We start from the raw sequence: 22,500 nt of genomic DNA, 5'->3' as shown, positions 1-22,500 counted from the left end.
AATTTCCTGATTTTACTGAGTTCGTGTAAAGATAATAGAGACATTTAGCACCACGTTTTTCGTTATTACGGCTGACGTGAGACTGCAGTTTGAGGTTTGACGTTTGCCGTTTGAGGTTTAATCCTCAATGTACTTTAGCAAAGGGTCGTTCCGTCAAGTCAAAACGGGAAGAAACGCAAGGAATTTTGGGTTATAAACACTTCAAAATGGCGGCTGCAGGTGCCAGGTAACGTCTGAACACTTACAACTTATGCCACAACAATTATAGTCGCTTTCAGAATTTAACACTGTTTTCAAGTTCCAATGTGATTTACCTCTTAGACACGATTTTAATGACATTCTTGAGATGATGGTCTATGAAGACAGCAGTGATGACTCTAGTAGTAGTAGCGACGGTGACGACTTAGATTTGCTTCTCGTCGATACAATGTTCCCTTCAACCGTTAAGTTGGACTTTCCACGGATAAAGCTGATCGACCTTAGTGATGCACAGTGTGAAGCCATGTTTAGGAAAGTATTAAGCTTTTGTGTATAACTGTTCCTTTATTTTATGCACGGATACTGGGGTCCTGAATGGTATTATGTCATCCACAGGTTTCAAAAAGAAGACATGGAACGCCTGCTACATGCATTGGAATTACCAGCATATTATGAATGTGTAAAAAAGAACCAAGTGTACAGGAATGGAAGCCCTCATGATTCTACTGAGAAGACTTGTGTACCCCAATCGATGGTGCGACCTTGTTCCAGTGTTCGGAAGGGATGAACCTCAACTCAGTCTTATTTTCAACAAAGTAATGAAGCAATGAAACAATAAAACAATACTATAGTCACACTCGAAGTCAAAAATCAAGCAACCCTGTGCAAATGTAATGACTGGTGGCAGAGTTAACTTGTGTAATTGCCAAAACATGTAATGATTGTTTTTTTATTTCTCTATGGTAGGTGATGGATGATATCTATGAGCGGTTCAATCATTTGCTCACGTCATTAGACCTAGTTTGGCTAGATCCAGAGTTGTTCTCTCAGGCAGTTGAAGCAAAAGGTGCCCCCTTACACCAGTGCTGGGGGTTTATTGATGGGACACCAAGGCCTATTGCACGCCCTATAAGAAATCAGAGAATTATGTTCAGTGGACACAAGAGAACACATTGTTTAAAATTTCAGGTGTGTGGATTCATTTTGGTTTGAGCCCCGTTAGACCATCGTATACATCTCAGTTATATCTAGGTGATCACCATCATCCTTGTTGTCTGGATAATCTTGTGTCCCATAAGCATTTTTCCCGTGCATGGTTATCTTAAATAACCTGAACACATGGTTTGAGAAAACGAAGGCGACCAGAGAGTTACAGAATATGGAAACCAGCCCTAAGAGGCAACAATTTGATGCAGGAAAAGGGTAGCCAGGTCCCTTTTTTTGTCAGAGAAAAAGTTGATATATTTTAAGTGTTGAGCCCCTTACTGTAAAGTATCTGCAGCAGAGTACGTGAAACTTGTTATTAAGGACAGAGTGTTTTTATCTATGTAGGGGTTGGAGGTACTTCCAGTGACAGGGTTGTGCGAGACCCTTTTCTGGGAAAGAGGGAGACTTTCTTGGAGTTGACAAAGCATTGTATAGGGGTTATTGGACTTTTTATCAACCTTTTGGTCTGGTTGTGGCCTAAAGAACGTTCCTTATTATTTGTCTGTATTTGCATATTACCTTAAAATTTATTATGATTTTGTATGAACATGCCTCCCTTCCCTTTCAAGTTATTAAGATTTAATAAATAGGATGTATTTTAATACAAGTACATGTTCACTTTCAGTCAGTACAAGCACCAAATGGCATTATTGCTCACATGTTTGGCCCCATAGAGGGACGAAGGCATGATGCCTTTATGCTTGGGGTCAGTGGTCTTGCTGATAAGCTTGAAAGACTTCAGACACCGACGGGAGAACCTTATGTCATATATGGTGACCCTGCATATGGAATAACCCGCAACATTCTAGCACCATTTCGTGGAGTCCGATTGACAAATGATGAACAGTTGTTCAACACTCAAATGAGCAAAGTAAGAACATGTGTTGAGTGGGGCTTTGGCAAAATATGCCAAAACTTTGCCTTCATGGATTTCAAAAAAAACCTGAGAGTTTTGCTTCAGCCAGTTGGAAAGTACTATTTAGTTGCTTCTATCTTGGTGAACTGCCACACATGCCTGTATGGGTCCCAAACAAGCACCTACTTTAACCTAGAACCACCATCTCTTGAAAGATATCTTTCAAACCACTAGTCTAGTGGTTTAAAAGATATCTTTCAAGAGATTGTGCTTCTGACAGTAGTGCATAACCTTCAAACTACAGTGTAAAATACAAAAGATATTTAAGGAAAGAAATAAGTGTATTTTTAATAGAACTATGCTCCGAGCAAATCGAGCAAGGCACATGTAACATCAATAAAACATTCATTTATGGCCCTGGCTATAACCTCTCTGTGTAATTTGAATGTTATAAATGGTTGTGTAAAATCCTAAAAAATGAAAGCTTTTTGTTGTTGTTGTTGTTGTTGTTTTTTAATAATGAAGAAAGAGAACCAAGATCAACATGAATGTCAAGAAAACATTTTCTGAAAATCAGCAGCTCAGGTTCAACAACGATCTTTTAAAAGGGACAGCAGAGCCCTTCTTTCTTCAATTTCCAACTCCACTCTAGCTCTTCGTTCCTCTGCTTCTGCAGCATACTTCTCTTTGGCAAATTCAAGTTCCATTCTCCTTACATCAAGCTCCTCCTTTTTAAATTCTGCTTTTTGGGTATATTTATTAGCTAACATCTCCATTGCAGACAACTTGCTACAGCGACGCTTGGTCTTCTTTTTTGGACGACCTACATAATTTAATTTTAGCAACGATCAGCGAAAACAAAATATTTTTATGCATAAGTGATGATTATAATTCTGAATACTTGCAGTCGCAAAAAGGGAATACGTTCCTTTGTCTGTAATATGTTACAACTTCTTAATTTCAATGTATTTGAGAAGACAATCTTAGTTCTGAATTGGGTGAGATGTGTGTTCAATCATCTACTGTAGACTTTTTCCTGCCAATGGACACCCTGTTAGCCACACAAATTAACAGGAGGATATGCTCAGCTGGAAACTGGATAAAGATGTGTTATAGTTCTATGTGATCCTTGGTTTGTTTTACTCTCTTTTGTTTTAAACACTTGATATGCACAAACAAATAAAATAATACTTCAACCAAGGATAAAATTGAACCCCAACATACATTAACCTTACATGACTTACTAGCCCTGGAATGACTAATTGTTTGGCACAGACATGCATCCCAATTGATTAAGGCAGTTTGTTCCTGTGGATTCCTATTTTATAAACCTTTTTGGCTATCTTATAAGTACACAGGGAGTAACCTTATAGACTTTAACAAAGAACAAAGACCACAAAGAGTGCCAAGCTAAATGGCCAGTTCAAGTCTTGCATACACTTTACTTAGAAACTCATACATGTAGGTTGTCTTTAGTGCCTGTATGAAAAATTAATGGCTCTGATTTTGCCTTAAACTGATGCAGTCCATTAATCTGTGGAATATTTTAAATTCCTACTTGACATACCTTTTGTAGCTGTGCTCTGATCACTATCACTTCCAGCAGAATCTGAAGTATCAGACTCACTGACTGACTTCTCACTACGGCGTTCTAAAATAAAGGAAATTTATGGATCAGAGGTTGTTACCGGAGTGAGTGGCTTACAAAAATATCAAGGGTTATAGATATCCTGCAAGTCCTTTTGCACCTCTTGAGCATGTATCTGAACTTCTTCCATAACAACAGGACTAATACCAACACAGCAACTCTGCTATCTACAAACTAAAATAATCTACTTCTCTAAATATTAACTTGCTAATCTTTCAACAGCTGCTTTTCTCATCTCTTCCCCCTTTTTCCTGTCCTCCTCTTCCTTCTTTTTCTTGTCCTGTTTTTCTTTCTTTTTCAACTCAGCAGTATCTCTCCTAAATGCTAATATATCCTCACAGAGCTGGTTTAGTTCAGTAAACTCCTCCTCTGTGCCTGATCTTTAAGATAAAATAAACATTTCTTATAAGCAAAAACAGAAATCCTCACATGTTGTGAGGTTTAATGACTGTTAATTCCTACCTCTTTAAAGCCTTGGCATTCTCCTCCTTGTATCTATCAAGTATTCTGTCCATTCTCTCTCTGCAACCTCTCCCTTTAAGTTCCACTTGTTTTGCCTCTGTAGAAAACGCCTCGCTCAGTCGCTTGGCTATATCTTCCCATTCTTGTGGTTTCTCAGGCATGTACTGAGCAACCTCTTTGGCCAATGCAAGGTCGTGGCGTGTTTCTGGCCAGCGAAAGGGTGCCATACTGTAGAATTAAAAAGACCTTATCAGATATAAACTCCTCTTGACGCGTCAGAACTCTTAAAAGTGTGTTTTGAACAGCAAGCTTTATTTTCTTAACTTTAAGCAGCATTTCACACCATTATACAAATGTGGTTGTCTTTCAATTCACATTATGGCATGATGAACACTTATAACCATTGAATTCTAATGAACTAACTAAGAACTTCAAAGCAGTAGCCAGCAAAGCAGTAGCCATCAGAAGAAAGACATTCATAAATGCTACTGTTATGTTTACAATCATTTTCAAGCTACAGTCTATCACAGGAACCTGACAAAAATGCTGAAATATCTTATGTGAAATTACACAGCTAAATATTTTCTCCAAGACACAGAAATGGGTACACAAAAATAATAAATAGCGCAAATTTAAATTTTTCAGAGGCAAGTGCCTCGGTTCGCCTCATACTGGCTACGGCCCTGAACTTTTTGAGCAGAATTCACTGTTGCTGGTTAATACTATACACTTTATAATTATGTCTCCACTTCAGAAAAGAAAGTGTTTCTTCAGGGGAAATTCCTTGGATAACCTCAGACACCGATCATACACAACAGTTAGATCACACTAAACAAACAATCCCACCGAAAGCAAAATGCCAGGAGAACATGTTTTCACTTGCTGCGGCCGCCATATTGAATTCGTGAACAGCAGCAGCGTTATTTTTCATTCAACAACAATTACATCGGTGGCCGTTCTTTCGCCCTAATTTTCACTTTAACATGTAAAAAAGAACTTACTCTAAGTGATTCGTGTCTTTGTACGTGACATAAATGTAAATATGAGGCTAAAAACTTTGCCGTAAATGACTTACGTGAAAACCTACCTCTTCGCGTTGAAAACACCGGTTCAAAACCGCAGACGTCACTTCAGAGCCATATCACGTGATTTCTTCGCGTTCGCCGTCAGAGGGTTTCGCCGAAAAACCTGGTGCTAAATGTCTCTAATGAGCCAGAGCGACATGTATTATTGACGTGGGTACGACGAGTGAGGGTAGAGTCTAGAGTGATACCAAGATCTCTCACTTCATTTACTGGTTCGATAATAGTGTCGACTCTGAGGTGTGGGATATACTGTCACTGGGCGTATAGCGAGAGTAGAAGTGAATGACTCCAGTCAGTTGGGTTGCATTTAAGTCCGTTCTGAGTGTTCCAACATAAAACATCATCAATGTAAAGTTCAAGCTGGTCTATGGCAAGGATGTTCCAAGGATGAGTTGATGATTTCCGTTGTAGTTGGTAGCAGTTGATTGATGCAGCCTTTTAAAATCCAGGTTGGAACAGGATCGAGTTGACAAGATTTCGTTTTCGATGGCACGATAAAACGCGTTATCTCTCTTGACGACACACGCCTGGAAGCACGTCAGTGGAAGCCCGGAACAAGTTTCATGATCTTCAATGGTTGAAGTTGATAACGAGCTTGCAGACAATTCACGGTGAATGCCGGCGATTTTCATCTGAAAATGTTCACTAAATCTTTTAGCAAGTTCTTTGCTTGATTCGTGTTTGGGCAAGATTGGAGCCTTTTTTACATTAAGAAGTTTGTCAACAAACTTGAACAGCTGATCGTGAATTGCATCCTCAACTTTCTTCCTAAAATATTCCGTTTTAGCAGCTTCAATGTGTTTGGTGTATTCTGTACATACATATTGAAGTCCCGTTCTAACCTCTGGTTTGGATTTGTTTCCGGTTTTCCCGGATTCAACTCTACCACGCTTTCTAAATAGCCTGGCCTGGCTCGATGCCTTCTGCCAGTTAGGTTCTTAATCACGTTTCTCTCAGATTACTTAAAGTGGTTCCTGTGAACTAGCGGAAGTGCACTTCCACAATAAACAAAGTATTTTCAAAGCATTTACATTAAAGTCATGGGTGTCAAATTCGGCGTCATTGACACTGACGATGATCTTAGTGGTCGGTCAGTGTCTTGCTCTTACTGTTTGGAAAAAAGTGATAATTCGAATAACTTCCAATAGTAGTCAACTTTGACAACCTAATTTTGTATCTCAAGTTCAAACAGATCGACAACGATCTTCTGCCATGGCCTCTCAGGTGTAATTCATAACCCGTCAGTGGTTCTCTTGCCTGCCATTTTCTCTTCATGTTGCAAGTATTGTACCTGTATGCAATGTCCTTCATTTGCACGTTCATTCCGGGCAAAAATACTAAAATCCGATGAGACGTCTCTAGCTCATACTTGACAATTTAGGTTGCCTTTGTGGCTGTTGTGTTTTTGACTACACACCTCGATCTGTTCTAAGCGAAGTGAGTACAATCAACCTGTCTTGCGTCAGTGATAACCATTTACTGAAATTACCTCTTGAATATTCCAATATGGACTGATCTCTAGGTCAACTTGACACTCTCTTTCAGGCCATCTATCTGTCGGTTTATTCTTTAGCTTCCGCAAAGCCGGGTCTCAGTTTCTTTGTTGCTTGTCTAAAGTGCTGCAGTCTTTCCACACTGACTGGAATATTATCAAGGGGAGATACTTCAAATTCATCCACTGAGTCAGGAGTGGTTTCCAACTAAGAGTGTCTGCAATGTGAAGGTTCTTGCCAAGAACAAATTCTACTGGCAGGTCCTAGTACCCTGACTGAAGCTTTAACATTATCCTTTGCAACCGTTGAAGGGCCTGGAATAGCGGTTCCGAAACAAAAGTCTAGTGGGTATGCTCTCTTTCCATAAACATACTGATGAAATTTGGTGCACCCATAAAGAATTGCCAAGAGTTCTTTCTCAATTTGTGCATAATGTTTTTCATCAAAGGTGAGTGACCTGGATGTTTATGAACCGGACGTCTTCCTTGAAAAAGATATTCCCCAAGGCCATAGGATTATGTATCTTCTGAGATCGTGATTGGTTTGTCAACATCATGGTACTGAAGTGCGGCATAATTCTTTGACAGCTTTGAAATGCTCTCATCTGTCTTTCAGACCAGTGTTATTCTACTTCCTTGTGGAGTAGCTTTCTCATTGACTGGGCTGTAGGTCAGCTAAGTTTGGTGAGAACTTGGTCATTTACTTCACGATTCCAAGAAATCTTAACATTGCTGGCTTGTCTGTTGGAGATGGCATTTGTTGTACTGCACAGATCTTGCTGGGATCTCAAGGTTTCAATCCATTTGCTGTCAGTTCATGTCCAATTATACAAGTTTTATCATCCAGTGAGGGAAATTCATCAGTTGTCGCTCGTGATCTTCATTTTATTGCCGTGGAGCTTCAATCTTAGTGCTATAGGTGCCTTCTAAGCATCCAATGCCATGGAATAGTTATCTCGCTTCTTGATGATTTCACGGACACCTTAGCTTGGTTGGATATCAGGCAGATCTTCATCTGCTTGGGTATCAACTGCACTGACGTTTAAAGGACAATTGTGGGTGTGGCTCGTTGTTCAGTAATTTGATCATGACATGTCACAAGCCCTGGGTGAAACTTCCCTCTCAGTTTCACCTGGAGGCTGGCTTTACCCATTACTGGTATCTCGTGGCAAGTATACGACACAAGTCGGGTGTTTGACTTCAATTTTGCAAAACAACTGATATGGCAAAACGTTGCTCCGAGCGCCAGTGTCCAATTTCACATTCAAATGATGCTTGTTGATAACTACTCTTTTGCATCAAATCGTTCTGTGTGAGTGGGTTAGTTCCTGCAACCCCGATAAAGAATCCTCCAATCTACATTAACTCACTTGCTTTGTGTTGTCCTTTGATTTCGACAGGCATATTTAGGAGCAATGATTTTTTTGTGTACGTAGGCGGACAAATCTGTCCGTAGGCTGGACTGAGAAATATGCATGCCCCTTTAGCCGCATTGGTGTTGTCGAATTGTTTTAGCGCATTCGTGTGAACAGGTGGAAACGATTCGAAAACAGAGAAAAAGTCCCCTTTTCGCATGAAAACGTATGTGTGGCCCAACTGTTTATCGTTTCCGTTGTCCGATGTATTTGCAATGAAAGATCTCTCATTTTGGCCAGCGGGCTTAAGATACAGAGGAGGTCTTTAGATTGCTGCGCTCGGTCGACGAGAGAGTGTTGTAGACTGGTGTTGCATTCAACTTGATTTAATGTTAACACTTTTCTCAATATTTAGACTAACAAATATAATTCATGGAACAGAGCAGATATAAAAGAAAAAAAATTTCCTTAAAGAATGTGAATGCTGGTGTATGGTTTCCAATTTCTTAGTTTGACACCATAGAGAGCGAATAGGAATGGCATAAAGCTCAAATTACTTTTGCTCTCTAGGTAAATTAAAACAGTAATTGCAATAAGAACCTCACCCGGAAACCGGAATCCGAATCCATCTCTTCATATTACCATATATTCTAAATCAAGATATCCAAAAACCAGAGGAGCTGAGAACTGCTAGTTACTAATAGAGAGAAATAAGGCGATGTTTATATTATTCAGCTATTCATTAAACTGTATATTTACTTTATTTCTGAATTGTGCCTGAACAATCGATTTGAGACCAATGCGATGTGAGGTGAAGAAAAACATTTTTCAGTGGCATGTATAGGTCTAAAGACGTGTGCCCAGACTCTGAAACCTTTCAACATTTTTTCAATTCAGATGGTCTGATATGTAACCTTAAAAACTGAAGAAGCAGAAAGCAGCGAAGGACCCTTAACCCTACAGGAGTGTGCAAACTCCCTCGGTCATTTCAAAAACAATAAAACTCCAGGCCCTGATGGCTTTACCATTGAATTTTATAGATCATTGTGGGATGTCAGCGGATAAATAATGGTTGATAGCTTCAATTACGCATTTGAAAATGGCTCTTTATCGATCACCCAGAAACTTGGAGTATAAAAAGTATCTGAAAAACTGGAGACCAATATCGTTACTAAATAATGATTTCAAAATTGTTACAAAAGCTATAGCTTTACGTCTAGCCAAACTGGATATGTTAGAGGAAAATTTATCAGTTGGGGAAGGTATTAGAATGATATCCGATGAGCTTTTACTAAAACGAAAACATTCCAGGCCTGGCCGTTTTCCTAGACTTTGAGAAAGCTTTTGATTGCATTGAATTGAAATACTTGCAAAAATCCCTAGAAGTGTTCAACTTTGGTCCAAAATTATGAAAGTGGGTCACGGTCCTATATAAAGACATCTCTAGTTGCGTCTTGAACAACGGTTTCGCATCCCAACTAATATTCTTAAGATAATCAAGGCAGTTATATCCAAGCCTCTGGAAATTATCTTCAATCTTTCTTTTCAGAAGGCATTGTTCCTAACAGCTTCAAGTTGGCCAATGTAATACCAATCTATAAGAATGATTCGCAAACCGGTCTCTCTTACTATCGCAATTTCTTCCCTATTCATATTTAATAGACTTAATAAAAACGTATGTCGAATAGATTACTACATTTTCTTTATAGAGAAAGGGTTCTTTATGATAAACAGTTTGGCTTTCGTGCCAAGCATTCAACTAATCAAGCAATTTTAAGTAAATTCAAAGGGCAATTGATTAAAAGAATTTCTCTTGTGGTATATTTTTAGATTTAAGCAAAGCGTCTGACATAGTAAATCATAAGATTCTCCTCGATAAATTGCAATACTATGCTATCAGTGGTGTGGCATTTACCTGGTTCAAATCTTACATGGTTGATCGCCAGCAAATTGTTACTCTCAATAATGTTAGCTCAGACCCTCGTCCAGTCTCTTGTGGTATTCCCCAAGGATCTGTTTTGGGTCCGTTGCTTTTCTTACTTTATATAAATGATTTTTATCTTTTCTCTGATCTCTTTGATTTCCATCTCTTTGCTGAAGATGCAAATTCGTTCTGTAGACACAACGATATTGTGTCTTTGCACTCCAATATAAGTAGCGAATTAAACAATACCACATATTGTTATGTGCAAATAAGTTATCGTTAAATGTAGATAAATCCAATTTTGTAATTTTTTCATCCATCTCAAAGAAAAATAACTTTCAATTTCCTGTTAAGTATCAGTAACAGACCTCTCATTAGGGAATATTATACTAAGTACTTGGGAGTTTTGATTGATGCTAATTTGAACTGGAAGAATGAAGTTGAATATATTGCCAGAAAAGTGAGAAAAGGTGTGGGTATACTCTCTAAAGTTCGTTATTACCTCGATATTTCTAGCCTGGCAAATCTTTATTATGCATTCATCTACCCTTTCTTAATCTGCCTGGGGCAACACCTATCCTACCACTCTTCAGTCAATCTTCGTCTTGCAAAAGAAAACTTTACGAATCATTACTTTTTTAAAGTTCGATGAGCATTCAAGTCCCTTAATTAGACAACTGCAAATTCGCTAAATTAAAGTGTCGCCAAAATTTCATGTAGTAAGGTACTAAGTATGCATTTTCAATATACGCTTTCAAGGACCAAAAATTTGGAATTCAGTTGAAGCAGGAGCCCATTACTAGGAGCCTCCATATGCAGTAGATCTTTCAGTCAACCTTTGCCCGTATCTTTCTATTTTTAGAACGAACCCTTGAGCAGGAGACTCGCATTTACAGAAATTTACATCAATTTGCACGATTTAAATAAGTTTTACTGCTTTATTTGTCTTCGTTAGACAAAGACTTTACTATGATTGGCCTTTTAAAACAGTGTGTGCAGAGCCGAGTTAACTCATGGCGTTCTAAAACTAGAAAGATACGGGCGAAGGTTGACCCATAAGGGCGTGTATGAGAGAGGCAAGCTCCTACTCATGGGCTCCTGGTTGAAGAAAATGTCAAAACCTTGTCCCTACGTCAATTTAAAAAGGTTCAAAATAACAACCTTCTTGATGAGTATTAACACAATTTTTTACATATGTTATTTCCTTTACTTCAAATCAATAACTTACTTATTTATATTGTGTATATTATATATTTTTATTGTATGGGTGTTTTGTGTGTTTTGTGAGTTTTTGTCTGTGTGTCTGTTTGCATATGTTTTACTGTCCATGTTTCTTGGTGTGTGTTTGTTTCACTTTTTGAGAGCATTTTAAGTCTCACCTTTTCATTACGCATTTTTATGTCCTGAAAACATTAACCTTCAGGCATTGTTAACTCTAAATAGTTATTTCTGAAGGTCCGTACCTTTTCTTATTTAGTAGTTAACAGGGGCACCCAACGAGAATATAATTGAACCCACTTAAACATAGCATTGTTAAACGTATTTTGGTATTTAAACGGTAGATATAGGCATATTTTTCCCCCTAAATATTTTCTTCTGTTCGAATTTCCTAGCTGAAAGTCTAGTGATCCGAAAATTATAGGGATGAACACTTACCCGTTCGAAAATTTCAGCCAGAAAAAAGGCTCCCGAAAATTCTAGGTGACCTTTTTAGGGTTGAAAATCCGTTAAAAAATGGGCAATTATACCATTTTTTAGATGTTCGAAAATCCTAGGACAGGCAGGCAAGCAAGAAATTTTACAACAAATGTTCCGAAAGATCTAAATCTCAACGTTGGGTGCGTTGGGTTATCAAAATTAACGTTTATTTGCAACGTACTGGACACTCCACCTGGTTTTACTGCCGAAGTCTACAAAATAATATATAACTTCTATTTCAATGTAACTATGACTTCAAATTAATGTATCAATGAACACTTACCGAGATGTACATTCTCGTCACCAGAGCCTCGGATCGACCCAAGGCTCTGGGAAACTCTATGTCGGAAAACATGCGCCGTAGGGCTCTTATAGCCAAAACTTGGCTATTTGAACCTTACGGCGCCTGCTCACTCGTCGTGCTAACATGAATGGACCAATTAAAGACGCTTTTGATTGTTCTTAACGAAAACCAATGACAAGACACTTTGTTTCAGCGTTTCCCCAGAGCTCTTCTCTCCCTCAGTCAAGAGAAGAGCTCTGGGGTCGAGAATGCGAGATATATTAATACGCTGGAAAGAATTGAACTGTACAACGCCTAAAGATAAAGTGGTTCATCTTTTTATTATGGAATCTGGAATCAAGTCGGCATATGTAAACTTGCCTGCCTTGTCAATGATATAGGAAACAGTTTTTTGTCGCTAAAGCGTTTGTGCAAAAATTTAAAATTAAATGTAATTTTCTGCATGCACTACCTTAGCTTGCTGTCGGCTATACCAGATCAGTGGAGAAAAAAGCCTGAAAGAGACGAGCATCAACATGTCCTGGCAAGCACACACTCATAATGATCCGTAATTGCACTGTATCTCTTGTTTGTCTGAGTAATTCTATTGTATTTTACTCCTTCCGTAAATAGTGTTAGCATTGTAAACCGTGTAAATACTGCATTATTACAATAAAATTAAAATTTAAAAATATATATAAATATATCCAAATTGAGCACTCTACTAGGATGAGTCATTGCCGCTAGCAATTGCGCATGCTCACTAGCTCGCTGGTTTAAGCACTCTGGCACGGCTTAGATATACCACATGTGTGGGACATTTGGGATGGCTTTGTAAGCTAACCTCCTTCCTAGACATCAGCACTGCAATGAGGAGGCCCAGAAGGCCGAAACAATACTGTCTGCAGTTATAGTTATATATATCTATCTGTTTTTGAATCAAAGACTGGAAATACAACGATCCGAAGGATACACAACGCGTTGCTACAAATGTTAAGTAATTTGAGAGTACAAATAGAGTATGTGCACGGCGGCAATGTTGGAGGACCAAAACAATTAAAGATATTGTGACCTCTGCTTGATAGATGATATTCCGCACGTTGCACTTTCCGTCTAGAGGGCAGGGTCTTTTGTCACGGCAGTTGCAAGTGCCGTGACTTGCCACTGCGGTGACAAAAGATCCTGCCCTCTAGACGGAAAGTGCAACGTGCGGAATATCATCTATCAAGCAGAGGTCACAACATCTCAGTCAAAGCGAACTTACATTGGTCTTTGCGACACATCATTCAAATCACGTTATAGAAACCACACATGTTCCTTTAGAAATGAACGCTACAGGAATTCCACTGAGCTTAGTAAATATGTATGGGTTTGAAAGACAAGAAATTTGACTATCACATTAAATGGCGGATTGCTAGGCATGCGAGATCCTATTCAAATGTAACGAAGAAGTGTAATTTATGTCTTTGGGAGAAATACTACATAATTTGTAGACCGGATTTGGCGACCCTTAACAACAGAAATGAGCTTATAACAAGTTGCAGACATGAAAAGAAATTCCTTCTAAATAGCGTAATTATTTAAGCCTATAAGGTTTATTTTTAGCTGCTCACTGGAAACAGTTTGTATAGTTTAACCGTTGCTATGCACCCCAGCCTATAATGAAGTGCAACCGTTTTTTCAAAATCACTATAAAACACCATGTATTCCTTCTTTTCGGCAGTAGCCTGATGATTGCTTCGTGAGAAGCATGAAACTCGGAGTAGCAAATAAATGTTTTTGACCTAGTTCAAGTCTACGTATCTACCTATCTATCTATCTATCTATATATATATACCTTATGATGTGTCCAAGTTTATCCTACGAAGAGTGCTCTACACCCACAAGTGGGGGAGCGTTACAATAGTTCTGTCATGGGCGTTAGGCATGCAGCTGTATGACAGCAACGTGAAATCAATTATTAGCGCGCACAACAAGAATCTGATAAAGCCAAACGCAGAAGACCCCAGCCAAAACCTATGCAATTGTAGAAAGAAGGCAGAGTGCCCTTTAGATAATCAGTGCCTAGCCAAGGGTATCGTTTACCAAGCAACCGTCACATCGGGCAACAACGAAAGCGTACAAACATACGTAGGGCTCACTGACACCACTTTCAAGGCCAGACTCGCAAATCACAAGCAATCATTTATCAAGGAAACGCAACGGAATCAAACCGAGCTGAGTAAACACATATGGCATTTAAAGGAAGAAGGAGCTAACTATCAAGTAACATGGAAGATCCTGGGAAAGGCGTGAGCGTACACGAACGTAACAAAAACATGCAATCTGTGTAACTTAGAAAAGTTCTTTATTATCTGTCACAGCGATCTTGCATCCCTGAGCAAAAGATCAGAATTGATTAGCACATGTAGGCACGCAAGAAAATTTCTTATAAAGAACGGATAGCACGCAAGAAAAAATTTCTTATAAAGAACGGATAGTGTGATAACAAGCATTTAAGTCACGCCACGCACGAACGATCTTGTAAATGCTTATGATAGCGATCTTGTGAATGCTTGTGATAGCGAGTTTGTGGATACTTACACTAATGACCTCGTGAATTTTTTGCACGCACGTATGTGGAAAGATGACCATTTATAAATACTGCAGGCAACACACAGTTTAATTAAAAAGCCCTGAAGAGTGGAAGCCTAAAGCCTCCACGAAACAGGCCTGTAGGCAAATGTCAAACGACTAGTCCCATTCATTGAACTACTATATATATATATATATATATATATATATATATATATATATCTATATCTATATCTATATCTATATCTATATCTATATCTATATCTATATCTATATCTATATATCCATCTATCTATCCATCTATATACACTCGTTTTCAAAAACGTTGCAATTTCAAAGTATATATGATATACATATATGCCTTTTGTTTTCTCATCAGAAAGGTGTTGACAGAAAAGAACAACAGGGGCCATTTTTACAAAAGGAAAGAACAAAAGCTGCTGTCAAACCTTTTGTAGGCTTTGTTTGAATTTTACCAGTTTACCTCTTTCTAGCATCCATCATATCTTTTCTTCTCTTTTTTTTTTTAATTATTGAGAAGAATAAGGTGTGTGAGAAAGGCAGTGTCTTAATATCTGTGCGCGGGAAACTCAGTGTTATTGTTACTGAAAGAACTGCTCGGGTTATGAAGATGGTGATTACCAGTCAGTTCTCTTCCGAATTACCTTGAAGAACGGAGCAGTTTCGCCACATATCTCAACTCAAAAGCCCCCCCCAAAAAAATCAAAAAGTAGAACGTAAATGACTTTTGGAGAAAGTTATGTTGTAGGAGGTTTTCACATGACGTCATCGCCGCCATGTTGATGGATGAAAACAAAAGATCTCTCATTAGCTTCTTTTGTTCGTCCACCAGAAGTCGTACTTTTCTGTATTTTGTTATTGGTGTCCGTAGAGGTTGGTTGAAAACGTCCTATATTTCATTACTTATGGCTTGATCTTTCAGTTTTGAAAGGTGTCTAACGAATTTATAATTGGATAAATGTTTGTTGGGAATATTGTCTTCGCAATTCACTTTGTTCTGGTCTTTCATATACCGGCTCCGAAATAATTAATGTCCATAAAACAAAAGAACACCATGAACGTAATAATACCTAATTAGCAAGGCCTAATCGGAATAACAATAATTCTTTTGTCCTCCGCCATTTTAGTCCAGTATATGAAAGTCTACCCCAAAACACTTATTGTTTGCGATTTCTTGTCATCTCGACAAAGCCACGAGTTATTGTCAGCCTCCTCATGCAATAGCGAGGAAGCATGAGTAGCACTTTACTCATTGTTTTGCTTTTAATTCTTCTCGATTTCGGCCTTGCTGGCATGAGCCCCGTGTACATGGGCTTAAATGACTTAAATGAGTCAAACATTTTGGATGGGTCGGAGGTTATTTTGTTGACGGGTTTACAGACCACACCTCTTTGTGATGGCTACCCGTAAAATATTAGTTCGCGTGAAGAACGACCCCAACAATAAATTAACGAACCTTTAAAAAATTAGGATTAAAGAGCTCCCGGTTGAATCAATTAAATACTGTTCCATTCCCCTCAAACAGCTTCTGGGATCGTTTAATACGTATTCCAATAGCACAAGACGCTGTGCTCTTGTTAACAAGGTGCCGTCTGGCTTTCCTATTTTTGAGAGATTGATATCCTTAAATGGCGCGCTATGGACCTACGCTATGTTCCTACAAAGTGCAGCTCTATGATACGCCAGCGAAGATCCAAGCTATATGGAGCTGCATTGAGAAGGACTGCTTCCGTACAGGAAATAAAAGTTGCTTTTCCTTTGAATTTGTCTCGTCAATTTTTTAATATTATTTTTGTTAGAAGAAAAACGCATTGTTCCTTCAGCGTGAAATACACATGGTTCGTGTCTCACCTTTCTGATGAGAAAACAAAAGACATATATATATATATATATATATATATATAACGTTTAGAAGAAAGACAACTTCACAGCGTAGCGACTTCAAGTTTCATGTTTGGACAATCATCAGGCTACAGATCTTACATTTGCATTCTAACTCATTTAAAGACCATTCTAATACTCTAGGGGAGCGTGCTATTTTAAGTTCGACAAAAGGTATTTGTTCTTGTGTCTGCATTTAGAAATTAACTCGTTTCTTTTGTTCAGTAGGTGGCGCGTATCTGCTTTTATTATGTACAACTTTTCTGTAAGGCACAGGTCGCATCTCTTTGATCCACATTTGTATGGTGAGGCGAAAGACTCTATTGCCCAGCGTAGCGTGTAATTGATGTTATTGTCCTTTAGACTCCAGATATGCCTCGATAACTCCGTCTCACTGCAGTACTTTTTATGCCTGAAGGATTTAGTGTGATTGTTGTATCGGGTTTTAAATTCTCCCTCTGACGCTCCGTAGTAGATCTTGGTGTTGATATCGCTTGTCACTTCGGCTCTATAGACTATAGACGATGATAGACATTTGCCGTCTAAGGGGCATGATTGCTTGTTTCTGCAATTGCATAGCCGCGCTTCGTTAGGTGTTTTCGTGGCGTTAATACTTTTGCATTGTGTTGCCTGATAATGCCTGTCATGTTGGTTGTGCAGCAGTAGCTAAGCTTGATTGTGTTCGTGTTTAGAATTTTGTGAAGCTTGTGGCCTTTGTGGAAGTGTTTCTTGATCAGGTAGATGAATTTTTTTCCGATGTTGGTCTTGACTTGCAGGTTGTATGGTGGATTGAACCAGAGGATATTGCGTTGACGGTTCCTTTTCCGTTTGCTGTTTTGCTTGGCGGGCTCGTACTTGAAGGTTGCGTTGTGCCCGTTTTCCTTAAACGCCAATTCGTAGACATCTTTGGCTTTGTCGAATTCGTCTTTGTCGCAAGACAGGTCAGATATTCTTTTGTTGACCATTATTGGCAGCTCTTTGATGGTGGTGGGTGGATGATTCGACCGTGCATTGATGTATGATAGTTTGTTGTTGGGTTTTCTGTAGGGGTAGTACTTTTCTCTCTGCAAATCCAGCGTTACGTCCAGAAAGTCGGTGGAAAGTAGGTTCGTTTCGATTGTGATTGAAAGGTTTTCTTCTTTGAAGAGAGCGGTTATGCGCTTTCTCAAGCGATCTAGGGTGGGTCCGCTGATGTTGCTAACTACAGCGAGGCCAAAATTCTAAACACGCAAAACCAACATGACATGTGTCTTCAAATTACACGTTTGGCTGAAACACTTGCCACATTGTTTACATTCATAAGGTTTCTCACCAGCATGGACTTTTTCATGTGTCTTCAAATGTGCTGTTTGACTAAAATACGTGCCACACTGTTTGCATTGACAGGGTTTTCCTCCGGTATGTATTCTGCCATGACTTTTTAAACTTCCTCTTTTACTGAAAACTCTCCTCAGACTCCTTGCATTTACACGTGTAAGCCTTCTCTCCAGTATGGATTTCTTCATGTCTCATGAGGCAGTTTCTTTACTGTTTACACAAAGAACTCTCGCTGACAGTACGGGAATTCATGTGCTTAACTAATGTGGACAGCATTTAAGAATTCTGATCCCACTTAGCCCTAAAATATAAAATAAAGAAGAAGTCATTTGTATCAACAACGTCCAATCAACAGCTAACTTAAAGTTAAGTCAAGGTCATGTCATAGTCACTTAACTCAGTCATTGCCTTTTCTCCTCACTCCCTCCCCCTTGCCTTCCCTTTTGACTTTTGTCCGCTGTGTGTCATTTCATGACAACTTTGGCTTAATACATATATTTAAAACCTTATGTCTCGGGTCAGTACGCAGCTATTACAACGGCTCTCGCGATTGGTTCAGAAAACAATGGACACAAAGAAGGATACAAAAGAAACAATGGACACTAACTCTAAAACAATGGAGCAGCCCCCTAAAGGGATCTGATGAAATTAGAGGTTGTAAAGAACTCCATCCTATCTCAATGTCTCACGCTATGTTAACTGTAGAGAGCTCATTCGAAATACTTTTGTGAAAACAAAGTTCATTCTATGTGGAAACTAAATCTAGAGGAAAAATGAAAATTGTGCTTATCAATATCTATATCATCAATTTTATACTGCCGCGGAAATTGACAACATGCATGCCTGCCTGCCTGCCTGTCTTTCATGGGGCACGTGATGGTTTCCTGCAATTGTAGTACTTTTATCCTCCTTTCGTTCTCATCAAAGGGAAGTGCAATGACACCCAGGCTGAAGTCTCTACAGCATCCACACAAAAACACGTATATTCATTGGCCTTTTTGACACCACATTCAAATTAAGATATGCTCATTCAAAAACGAACGCTACAAAAACGCAACCGAACTAAGCAAACACGTATGGAATCTCCAAGATAAGAAAATTGAGTTCAACATCAAATAGCGAAGAGTTAAACAAGCGAGATCCTTCCTATTCAAGAGATGCAATTTGTGGCTATGGGAAAAGTGCTAAACCACAGAAACGAACTAGGTGTCGAGTTGCAGGAATTCCAACAAATGTTGGAATTCCTTTTGAACAGTATAATCGCCTGATAAAAGATGTGTCACGTGCACCAGCAAGGTGCATTGTTCCTCATTTTCAAATGTCCAAGATCGAGTTCGTTATTTTTGAACAGTCGCCTGATGATTGCTTCGCGATAAGCATGAAACTCGGAGTCGCGATCGATGTTTTTGAACAAGAAAATCAACTGCTAAAACTAAACCAATATATTTATTTGCTTGTTATATACTGCACAAAATTCTCCATCGCTCTCTGACCTCTTTTGAACTCTATAACCCATTTATGCATTCGTCATTGACCAATCAGAAACGCGACATTCGGTTGAGTCTACATATTATATATTAACGATTAAATGATATATGAAATGGATCATGTATGAACTGCGGATATGAAATCAAATGAAGCTATGATCCTCTCAGTTATGAACGCAATTTTTGTGATTGCGTAAATAAGCCTGAAAAATTCAGGACTTCAACGGGGTTTGAACCCGTGACCTCGCGATACCGGTGCGACGCTCTAACCAACTGAGCTATGAAGCCACTGACGTTGGGAGCTGGTCATTTGTGGGTTCCAATGTTCCCGTGAGGAATTAATCAACGATGAAATGATATATGAAATGGATCATATATGAACTGCGGATATGAAATCAAATGAAGCTATGATCCTCGCAGTTATGAACGCAATTTTTGCAATTGCGTTAAGAAGCCTGAAAAATTCAGGACTTCAACGGGGTTTAAACCCGATGCCGGTGCGACGTCCTGAATCTATGGGAAGAACTCTTAGGGCCGATTTACACGGTACGACATGTTTTAAAATGCTGCGACATTTTTTCTGACGTACACAACAATCGCAAATCATGTCGTGGGCCTGTCGTAAGCCGTTGTCGCATGCGACAAAGTCGTACCGTGTAAATCGGCCCTTATGCTCCCTTGACTCCAAGCTGGATATACTTGGAATTACTACTAAAACTAAACCAAGTGAGAAATCTATTTCTCGTGTTAATATCAGAGGCTATAATTTTTTCACACGGACTCGCAAACAAACGCAGGCGGAGCTTCTTTATACATAGCTGATGTTCTTAAAGCTGTACCTACAGCTGTAGGCCTGATATTAAATTTGATTTAGCATTTGAATCCTGCTGGGCAGAAATTGATGTTGGTGAAGATAAAAAGAAGATGATAATAGGCTGTATTTGAAAGCATCCCACTTGTAATTTAGAACAGTTTCGCAACCAACTGAATGATATAATTAAAACAATTAATCCCAATATACACGAAATTTACATCTTTGGAGATAGGAATATAAATTTCCTGAAACATACTCAAACTGAAGAGTTCTTAGATATGCTTCATGCTAATAACATCTTGCCGATCATTACTAAAGCTACTAGGCTTACTGATCATACAGCAACGCTCACTGATCATATATATATGTATATATACAAATTGTTTACAACATTTTACAGCAGGAATTCTGACAGTTGATATAACAGATCATCGCCCAATTTTCTGCATAGTTAGAACCCCACCTATACGGAATAATAGTAATAATAAATACTTTCGAGACTATTCTAAATTTAACAAAGATCTATACTTAGATGATATACAAATGAAGTCCCTTTAGTAAAGTACTGGAAAGACTAGTATATGACCAACTTGTGTCATTTTCTAGAAAAAAGAATGTCTACTCTTTAACTTCCAGTTTGGCTTTCGAAAGGGATATTCCACTGAATATGCTATTCTAGAAACTGTGGAGAAATTAAAATCAGCAGTTGACGATCAACAAATAACATGTGGTATCTTTTTTGACTTTTCCAGGGCCTTCGATACAATTAACCACCATATTCTCTTGGAAAAACTATACACATATGGGATCCGACGACTTCCCCATGCATGGTTTTCAGACTGAATAACTAATCGTAAACAATATGCCAAAGTTGGTACATGTGGCGTGCCTCAAGGATCGACACTAGGTCCACTGCTCTTTCTATTGTACATGTATATTAATGATTTGCCTAGGTCCTCGATGAAATGAACTTTTAGGATTTTTGAAGATGATACAAATGTTTTATTCTTCCAAAGATCCCGAACAATTAGAATCAGTTGTTAATGAAGAACTTGGAAAGGCCTTAAAATTTTGTGCAGCAAATATGCTATCCATTAATTTTACGGAGAAAAATTACATTATAATTACTTCACCTAAGAAGAAAACAAATATCAGAATAACAGTTTGTAGCATAGAACAAAGGTCCCAGATTAAATACTTGGGTGTCTTTATTGACGAGCACCTAAAGTGGGATGCTCAGCTCCAGCTTGGCTCCTTTTTGGCTGCAACACACTTTCCTTCTTTGTTATGTTTAATTCAATGTATAGCTAGCTCTGTTTTCATTTCTTTTTTACTCTTATTGTTGTTGTACTGTAGTTGAACAAGTGTGAATAAAATGAACTTGAACTTGAACTTATGTACTCAACATAATCACTCAATTGCTGTATTTCCCATAGCAACTTCCGTATTGCACTCTATAACCTACTTATGCATTCGTCATTGACCAATCAGAAACACGATATTCTGTTAAGTATATAATAATTAAGAATTACTCCACGAGAGTGCGTTGGACATGAGATGATTGATAGCGTAGCGCCAACTTGGCTATAATCACATCATATCCAACAGCGCGAGTATTATTAAAACGTGTATTAAAAACGGGCACATATTATGGATAAATCTTTTCTACTTTATTTTGTAAAAAAAACTGATGTCTACACCGTACAGTTACGGATATTTGTAGAGCATGGTACAATAGCTCATACACCGTGATGGCTAAGCCAATCAAACCTCGAGAAATGCATTATCCAATGATCTAGTTTTTAATGACAATATTTATTAAAAACTAGATCATTGGATGATACATTTCTAGAGCTTTGCTTGGCTTAGCCACTATGGTGTATGAGCTATTCTACTATGCTCTACAAATATCAGTAACTGTACGCATCAGTTTTGTTGTTTTTACAAAATAAAGTAGGGAAGATTTAGCCATAATTTTGCGGGCGTTTTTAATAAAACAATTATTCCACTCCCACTATGAGGAATAAAACAATTAGGTCTCTGTTATGTCAAGAAATGTGCGTAATTAAATGCACGCCCAATTTCGACAACCAACACGAAGTAACCCTCTATCTACATGCATTTCCAACAATAAGGTAAAGGTAAAGGTAAAGGTAAAGGTAAAGAGGTTAGTGTTATTTATAGCCTTCTGGTAAATTCAGTTCTTTATCCTTACTTGAGGAGCCGCATTTAGGGGACACTTCATAACGTTCATTGTCTATGTTTGGAGACACAAGTCATGTTGAAGTTGGGAGAGACTTTGTGATGCTCAGTGAAATCCGCGTGCATCTAATTACGAGGCATTTCTGGACATATCACGTGATCAGTAACCTTGTTTTTCCACCGAAACAAAAGAAAACATTTGCATGATAATAGAGC

The 22,500-nt window shown here is 38.5% G+C and overlaps 2 protein-coding genes and 1 long non-coding RNA gene across 5 annotated transcripts in view; 1 reads left to right on the top strand and 2 right to left on the bottom strand.

Moving 5' to 3' along the window:
* LOC138006872 (uncharacterized) overlaps positions 1-22,500 on the bottom strand; it is a 61,160-nt gene that overhangs the window by 2,736 nt on the left and 35,924 nt on the right. Inside the window, exon 6 of one of the 2 annotated variants that reach the window (XM_068853484.1) lies at positions 18,023-18,082. The exons of the other annotated variant lie outside the window; for it this stretch is intronic. Within the exon in view, the coding sequence (XP_068709585.1) occupies positions 18,077-18,082 (6 nt within the window). The 3' untranslated portion in view covers positions 18,023-18,076. Of the gene's footprint in view, positions 1-18,022; positions 18,083-22,500 lie in introns of those variants that run through there. 2 annotated transcript variants of the gene reach the window in all.
* On the top strand, positions 627-2,404 carry LOC138006873 (uncharacterized). The gene is made up of 3 exons (XM_068853485.1): positions 627-794; positions 946-1,167; positions 1,811-2,404. The coding sequence occupies exons 1-3, from the start codon at positions 684-686 to the stop codon at positions 2,273-2,275; spliced, it is 798 nt and encodes a 265-aa protein (XP_068709586.1). The 5' UTR covers positions 627-683; the 3' UTR covers positions 2,276-2,404.
* On the bottom strand, positions 2,548-5,374 carry LOC138006874 (uncharacterized). 2 transcript variants are annotated; one of them, XR_011123948.1, is made up of 4 exons: positions 5,239-5,374; positions 4,152-4,379; positions 3,609-3,692; positions 2,548-2,864 (listed from the first exon to the last, which is right to left on the bottom strand). It is a non-coding gene; the product is annotated as an uncharacterized lncRNA (long non-coding RNA). The 2 variants fall into 2 exon arrangements; XR_011123947.1 differs by having other exon boundaries at positions 4,152-5,374.

The sequence above is a fragment of the Montipora foliosa genome, chromosome 6 (assembly GCF_036669935.1).
Source record: "Montipora foliosa isolate CH-2021 chromosome 6, ASM3666993v2, whole genome shotgun sequence".
NCBI classification, from domain to species: Eukaryota; Metazoa; Cnidaria; class Anthozoa; order Scleractinia; family Acroporidae; genus Montipora; species Montipora foliosa.
This window is presented reverse-complemented; position numbering and strand designations above follow the sequence as displayed.